The sequence below is a fragment of the Suricata suricatta genome, chromosome 11 (genome assembly GCF_006229205.1).
Source record: "Suricata suricatta isolate VVHF042 chromosome 11, meerkat_22Aug2017_6uvM2_HiC, whole genome shotgun sequence".
Taxonomy (NCBI): Eukaryota; Metazoa; Chordata; class Mammalia; order Carnivora; family Herpestidae; genus Suricata; species Suricata suricatta.
This window is the reverse complement of record NC_043710.1, coordinates 5958735-5966646: the sequence shown is the minus strand read 5'-3', so window position 1 is coordinate 5966646 and position 7912 is coordinate 5958735. Positions and strand designations below refer to the sequence as shown.

Here is a 7912-nt window from a genome sequence, read left to right as displayed (position 1 = left end):
AAAGCACTTACAGCGCAGAGAGAGGTGATCAGACAGACACTGAGGAAAGCAGTCGGTCGCCAATTCCAGGGGCAGGAGCAGCACCAGGGTGCTGCAGGAATCCCCAGGAGGGAAGGAGGATGAAAGGCTTCCAGGCAGAGGAGTATTTGAAGTTGGCAGCGTGGGGTGGGGGCGGGGTGGGGGGAGACAGTCCCGGGGTTGAAGTCTGTGGGCACAAGGGCGGGGTGGCGGGGTGGGGGGTGTGAGAGGGGAGGCCTGGGAGCTCAGAGGTCCAGGGCATGTGGTGGAACGTGTGTTGGGACTGTGAGCTGGAAGGGTGGACAGAGCGAGGTCTGAGCCAGGGACCTTGAATGCCGGGCTGAGGAGCTTGGCTTGGGCTGGGGGACAAAGGGGAGCCCTGAGTGGTGTCTGAACAGGGAAGTAACCTGTGCTCGGCTTGCTGAGGCTGGAGTCCAGGGAAGAGGGGCCTGAGTCCCTTGTGGGAGGGTCTTCTGGGCATGGCCATCAAGGCCTTCAAGGTCAGGGGGAGTCACATGGTAGAGCCTGGGCGAGGAAGAGGCTGAGGTGTGTATGGGGTGCGGGGGGGCTGGGCTGATGTTTCCAGGGCCTGGATATCACTCTCTCCCCATTCCCCAGATGCCAATGGAGCATGCACAGGTGCCTGTCCCCTCTGCTGTCCTTTGAGGGTCATGCCACCCTGCTGCAGTGGCAATCCTGTCCCCATGAGGCATGTGAGGACCCTGAGGCTCCAGAGAGGAAAGGGGCTGGATTAAGCGGGAGTCGGGGACAAGGCTGTCATCTCGCTACTTTTGTCCTGGGGTTCCCACCAGTCACCTCTCAGCCCAGGGCGTCTTGGAGGGCATCAGAGACGTGGTCCCAGCTGCAGTGCCTCTCTGATCTGTTACGCAGCCTCAGGCCAGTCCCTTTTCCTTTGGGAGTTTCAGTTTTCTCCTCTTGCAGATGAGTGATTTACATACTATGACCCCGAAAACCAGAAATTTCAGTGGAGATCCACCTGGGGGTAGGGGCAAGGCGGACCCTTGGGTCCCTCTCCCCTGCCGCAACCAGCACAGCAGCAGGGGACAACCATCTGAGTTTTAGAGTCAGATGGCCTGGGTTCAAGTCCCAGCTCAGCTGCTTTCCGAGCCACATTCTCTTAACATCTCTGGGCCTCAGTTTCCTCATTTGTAAAAATTATATAATGATTGTACCTGCTTCTCAGGGTTGTTGCGGGGAGTAAATGAGATACAGTGTGACACCTAGCACAGGACTGGTCCCAGAAGAGCTCAGTGGGTGCCCAGTGGGCATCTTCTTGCTGTAATGTTTTGGGCCATGTGGAGCCTTCCTCCGAAGGGAGGGCCTCAGGGGCTGCACTCAGTGCCCAGGATGGCTCTGCCCGCTGGTCCTCGCCCCTGAGGTTTCTTGGAGCAGCTCCTGCTCCCTGTAACTCTAAGCTCAGGGCAGTTAGGGCCCATCACCCAGTTCTTGGGCTCTCCTCACCCTCCCAGACCTGAGGCTTACCCCCACCCCTGGCCTATCCCTGGCCTATTGGGTGCCGGTTCCTGCTCTGGGCCAGGATGGGGATGAAATGCTCATCCTGGGATAAAAGGCTGGCGGGTCTGGACTGGGCCGGTAAACCACCCCACCCTCGCTGGGAGGTCCTCTGGGCACCCATGTAAACTGAGTCATGGGGGGCAAGGGGGTGACTCATGTAGCCTGTGAGTGGGAGCCTCATAGGGCAGAGCTTGCCTGCGGAGGGCCTCTGGCCATGCCTCATAAAGTCACAGCTCTCGGGGGCCCCTCCAACGCCCGCAGGACCCCCGCGTGCCTCGCGGGGGGACAGGGGCCTGGAGGCTGCACTCGGCGCGCACGCCTGTGCCTGTGTGTTCCCGGGTGAGTGTGTGGCATCCGGGAGGGAGGCTGGCAGACCGGAAACGGAGGCTCTGACTCGGGAGGAAAGGATTGGGGTTTGGAATGGAGTCAAAGCCCTAGAGAGGACAATTTTGTCGGGAATGCTTCTCTGCCCTCTTCTGGCCTCTAGGGGTTTGGCTGATTTTTTTTCCCCCTGTGGGATCAGCTTTCTCTTTCTAGCCTTGGGGGAGCTAGGGCCCAGGGGGTAACATGTCTGTCCCAGGATCCAGAGCTGCTTGGGGACCAGGCACACAGCTCCCTGCCGCAGGGGTGAGTTGTGGGAGTTGCCGAGCCAGAGCGTTCCTAGCCTTGTTGATGGCCAAGTTCCTTTACCTCTTTGGGCTGCCGTTTCCTCCTCAGTAAAATGAGGGCTGCTCGGAGCAGTGCCTGGTACAGAGTAGGTCTTTATGCTCGTTTGCTCTTCCTATCTGTGCCTCAGTGTCCTCATCTACAAAATGGGTGGGCGCCAGAAGCACCCCGTGTCTGGCCATTGCTTTGGTTCTAGTCTCTGAGGTCTTTCCCTGGGAAGTTGCCGTGTCCTCCTCCACGGCCTGACACTGTCCGTCTGTCCAGCTTGGGGGGGGTCTCATGCCCTGCTGGGAAGTCAAGGACAAATGGGTTCAGTGGGTTTCTGGGCCGGGTGCCCTCAGGTTACCCCTCAGTGTCTGGGGGATACGCGTCAGAGAAGTGGGGAGTTTCCCTCCCAGGATGAATCAGCTGTGTCCCTGCCAGGGCCCCTCCCAGCGGGCGGGAGTGGGGTGCAGTTGCCCTGCTGGGAAAATCCCCAAAACCCAAGGCCCTGGCTGAAACTTTCTCCCAGCTCAGCTACTTCCTGTCTTCCCTGGCTTGGCCCCTGGCTCCAGCTGAAATCGGGGGTCCGGTAGATACTCTCCCCATTCCCTGGCCAATCACTCTCTAGCCTCCTCCCTGGGGTTTGGGGTTCACAGGACATGTGAGCGGGAGGTGGGGGGGAGGAGGCTCCTTTCCCTCTGTCATTCTTCCAAAGGTTTTATAAAAGAGAGCCGAGCACAGAGGATTGTCCAAATTTCCTCAGCCTCGCCCGCCCTGGGCCTGGGCTGCTTCCTTACTCTAAACAGGGCAGAATCCCCTGTCAGCCTGAGGCGGGGGGCCTTGGGGAGCCCCCGGCCTGGTAGGGGGCAGTCCTTACCATAGGCCTGAGAGATCCTTCCTGCCCAGGTAGGCTTAGTCACTGTTCTCTCTGGGCCTCGGTTTTTCTGCCAGTAAAATGGGAATCTTAGTCTTGGCCCAGTCTCTCTCCCCAGCAGTTAGGAGGCCCCTACTTGTGTGCCTTGCAAATCAGATCCTAAGTCCTTGCTGGGACTTATTTATGTTTGCAGCCGCTCACCACATCAGCACTTTCATGTAGTGGCGGCTCAGCACCAGGTGCTCTGGAGTCGCATAACCTGGGTTCAAATCTTGGCTCTGCCACTTATGGCTTTGCAACCAGGAACCAATTATGGAACCTCTCTGGGCCTCAGTTTCCTCGTCTGCAAAACAGCAACAATCATAGAGCCAGGTGAGACTTGGAGGTAACGGCAGACATAAACACTCAGTGCGGTCCTGGCTCTCATCATGAACAGAATGAGGGCCCAGAGACAGAGAGTGACTTCAGTCAATCACTCATTTACTCAGTAACTTGTGCTGGCCCAGGTCCTATGCTGGACACCGAAGATAGCCTGCGGGATAAAGTGTGGCCACTGTCCTTGAGGGGCCCCCAGCCATATAGGTGACAGGTGGGTGGGTATGACGGGAGCCCATGGTCTGGATGGATGGGGAAGAAGAAACCCAAGAGGAGGAGCTGGGAGGTCTGGGGCGCGTTCAGCCAGGAGAGCAGGTGAGGTTTAGGCATACCGAATGCAGGGGACAGCATGAGCAAGGCACAAAAGTGAGAAAGGCCAGCACAGATGCAAGAAAACAGGGGCCGCTCATATTTCTGGAACAAGAAGGGTGAAGCCGAGAGTGGAGGAAAGGAGTCCGGAGGAACAGGCAGGGGCCTGACTTGCATTGAAATGTGGATTCGGATTTTGGTTAATTAATTTTTGGAGAGGTTGCTCTGGCCAAGCACTGTGTTAGGCTCTTGGACCAGGGCTGAGATTTAGACATTGGTCCTGCTTTTGCTAAGCCCCACTGTCTGGGCCTGTGGCTTGGTGGGGGGCGGGGGGGAGGGGGATGGGAGACAGACATCAATAAAGCGGTTACATAAGTAACCTCCCAATTCTTGCTGAACGACAGGTGTTCAAGCAGAAAGAGTGGCCTGAGGCCCAGGGCTGCATGCCAGGGGGAAGTGCCAGTTGGCTCCAGTAGGGTAGGCATGGACAGGAAGGGGCACCTGAGGGAAGCTGGGGCTTGGCAGGGGTCGAGGTCACCGGTGCCTCAGGAGCGCAGATGCCATACCTCAGGCCATGGAGAACCACAGACGGGCTTTGAGTAAGAGAGGGGCCTGGGCAGCTCTGCAGGAGAGCTCTGCAGGGGGCTGACGGGGGTCAGTGGGAGGCAATGGAACAGTGGAGGCAAGCCGCAGTGGTGTGGGAGTGAGGTCTGGGCTAAGGCAGGGCCATGAGGATGGAGGAGAGGGGAGGCGCATGTGAAATGCTTGGTTAGGAAAAGAGAATCAGGTGCTGCTGATACCGCTCGGGCATCTTTGGGAGACCCATGAGGCCCGGCCAGGAACCCTCCAAGCGTCGGCCCAATTTGGTCAAGTACAAAGCATTGCTGGTCTGCGGGAGGCAGGGCTCCAAGGAAGAGACCACCCGGCTCTGGGAGTTCCCAGGGCCGGGCTGAGGGGGACTCAACCCTAGGGAAACTTGGGGTGATGAGGAAGCTGGGGAGGGGGCTGAGCCAGCATCTCATGACTCACCCACTTCCACCCAGTCAGCCCAGTGGCATCTCCGCTCCCCTGCTCCAAATTCCAATTTGGTGAGGCTGCTGAAGGCTGAGTCAGCTCCGGCACGGCACGAGAGCAGCATCCCGAGGGGCTCCTTGCCAGAAATCCTGGCTTCCAACCAAGGCCAGGGCCAGGCACAGGGTGGGGAGACGTGGCGCCAGGCTCCCAGGCTCCAGCAGCCCTGGCTGAGTGGGGCTGCCCGGCAAGATCATGTGCATGGACGCGCCTGGTGGGTTGTGAAGAATTCATTTGGCCGAGGCCCCGGACAACCGTCTGAGGAAGAGGTAGGGGCCAGGGTGCAAGGCCCACTCTGCCCAATTCACCGCACGACCCTGAGAGAACCCCTTTTCCCTCTTGGCCTCAATTTCCTTGACCGCACAATGGGACTAACATCTCCTAAACAGGTTGTGAGAATTATACAATTCATATGGAAGCGCTTTGCACATTGCCCAGCAGCCCGTGAAGGTCAGGGTGGGAGAAGCGAGTGTAACTGGGAGGGCTTCCACAGCTGACGGCTGTGCACGTTGTTCACTGCACAAGGATGCCCAACCGAGGCTGCTGAAATCTAGCCCACAGTCTGCTCACCAGAGCCTATGCCCTAACCTATAGGTTCCAGGACCAAGAGGGTACCTTTCTCTACCTGGCACAAATACACCCTGTGGGCAAGCTGTAGCCCCTCAGACTCTGCTGGGTCAAGCCCTTAGAATTATGGGAAACCACCGAGAAACCGATTCTGATTCTTGGGATGGATGAGAAGCAGGACAGCCTTTGCAGGGGTTCTCAGAGAGGCAGGGAGGTGAATCTTATCCCTGGGGGGCAGTTAGGGGTGCCTGGTTAGGGCAGAAAAGCAATCTCTTCCAGCCCTGTCTCTCCAGCAACCAAAGCAGGGAACCACCAACACAGCATTTTAAAAAACACTCAAGACACAGAACCAAACTGGGCTTTATTGAAATGCCAGGAGCAGGCACATGTCAAGGTAGTGAAGGACGGAGGAACAGACGGACGGACGGACGGAAGGAAGGAAGGAGGGAGGGAGGGAGGGAGGGAAGGAGGGAGGTGGTGCAGGCGGTGGGAGATGGTAGGAAGGGGCAGGCCCCAGGTCCATGGCCCTGGCAGCCCCTCTGTCTGCAAAGGGCTGAGTGGATACAATCACCCCCTCCCCCCAATGAAATAGCATGCTTAGGCCTGCAGGGCCTTTGCCTCCTGGACTGTGAAGGATCCAAGAGGGACTGGAAGCACTGATTTTTCTCTCTTGGGAGGGAGGAGAAGGAAGGAATGCAGGAGGGGAGGGAGGGTCAGCTGGACATGAGGGCGGCCAAGGAAGGCTCTCCTCCTGGAAAGCTGTACCCAGACTGTAGTCCTGTGTGACCGAGGGGAGCAGCAGTGAAGAGAGAGGCTGAGAGCCCGGCCCTCAGGGAGCCAGAGCCTCCAGCTGGTGGGGACTTGAATCAGCCCTGAACAGAGGACAAGTGTTCAAAGGGATCAAAGATGCAGGCAGTTCCCAAGTGACCCAGACCTCAGAGTTGGGGGGCTCGAACTCTTTGGGACAGAGAGGAGGAGGCGGGACGATCCATCCCTGGTGTGGGAGGAGGTGGAAAGCGGTCCTCCCCACTTGGCCGCACTAGGTCAGCTCCACGTTGTTGGCGCGGTCCAGCACTCGGGAGCCGCGGGCACTGCCCCCCAGCTGGAAACGACTCTCATAGAGAGTAGGGCAGAGGTGCCAGCGGTTAGCCCGGTAGATGCCCAGGTAGGTGTAGACGTCAGGCTTGTAGGTGAGCAGGCACTTAATGCCCGCCGCACGGATGGCCGCATCTGCCTCCAGAACACCCAAGCGGTCCGTGAAGTCATCCGTGTAAACACAGATGACCTGGCGCCCACCCTCCCTGGCCCGTGGGCTCACCTTGGCCACCTGAAGCCGGCCCTCGACCACAGCCCGAGCAATGCCAGCCCAGGCGTGGTCCAGCTTGAAGCCAGGTGCCAGGTGTATCAGCCACTTGCCAGAGAGCACGTGATGGGTGATGGCCAGCTGCCGCAGGGTACTCGGCGTGATGGGCCGCCCGCTGGTCTGCAGAACCTCCCAGGCTGCCTGCAGGCCCTGCACATCGCCGGAGTTGGGGACATAGCCCTGCCCATATGCTGCAATCCAGCCCACAGGCTCAGAGTTGGGTGAGCCAGGGTCCCCGTAGCGAGTAACTTGGGATGGCGGGTACTTGGCCAACCAGGCATCCAGCTCAGCGGCAGGCGTGGTGCGGGCATCAAACACCAGCCAGGGGTCCATGTCGGCCGCCATGGCCTCTGCCGCCAGGTGCTCAGCAGTGAAGCCATCCTCACGGCCGCCTGGAGAGTCTTCCTCCTCCATTTCTTCCCCTGGCTCCATCCTGCTGGGAAGGAACTCGGTTAGGAAAGGTCCAGGACAGATGGACAACTTGATGAGCCCCAGCGGATACAGCTAATAAGCTCAAACTCTGCGGCCTTGGGCAAGACTTGACTTCCTCGGATGCCTCATCTTTACAATGGACAACAACTGTTCCTGTCTCCCAGGGCTGTTGAGAAGTAAGCAGCGGAGGTGGAATGCGCCTTGCAAAAAAAGGTTGTTGCTAATATTAGTACCACTCTCCCCGATTTGCAGACCAGAAAACTGAGGCTCGGAGACAAGTGACTTACCCAAGGTCACACCTGCAGTGAGTGGCAGGGCCGAAACAGGAATTCAGGTGTGGGAGCAATCAGCCCAGCGACACCACCACCGGGTCCTGCCAGTAACTGGTAGGAATCCCGAGCACTGGGATTTAACGGAGAGGGGCAAAGAAGCGCACGTCCACGCAGCATCGAGGCAGGCCCAGTAGGGCCAGACCTCTCAGGCTGGCACTTGTCGGGCCCGCTTGAAGACGAGCACACTGATGCTCTGAAAAGACAGTGACCTGTCCAAGGCCGATGGGGCGGTGGCCGGACAGGAACGCAGGCTTGTTAAGAGCCTACAACAAGGGCCAGCCTCGGGCCAGCCTCCGGCCCGCCGCCATTAGCGCCCACAGCCCCAGCCGCGCCCCCGCCCAGCCCCTGCCCCCTCCCGCAGCCCCACCGTCACCTCCGGCCTTCACC

General features: G+C 59.0%; 1 protein-coding gene across 4 annotated transcripts; it reads right to left on the bottom strand.

Moving 5' to 3' along the window:
• Positions 1–5740: 5740 nt before the first annotated feature.
• Positions 5741–7912, bottom strand: C11H11orf68 (chromosome 11 C11orf68 homolog). Of its 4 annotated transcripts, none has more exons than XM_029956727.1 (2): positions 7893–7912; positions 5741–7194 (listed from the first exon to the last, which is right to left on the bottom strand). In XM_029956727.1, exon 2 carries the CDS (start codon positions 7191–7193, stop codon positions 6438–6440), a length of 756 nt encoding a protein of 251 aa, XP_029812587.1. In that variant the 5' UTR covers position 7194; positions 7893–7912; the 3' UTR covers positions 5741–6437. The 4 variants fall into 4 exon arrangements, with proteins under 4 accessions (XP_029812587.1, XP_029812585.1, XP_029812583.1 ...); XM_029956725.1 differs by having other exon boundaries at positions 7899–7906; XM_029956723.1 differs by lacking the exon at positions 7893–7912 and adding an exon at positions 7481–7851 and having other exon boundaries at positions 5741–7393.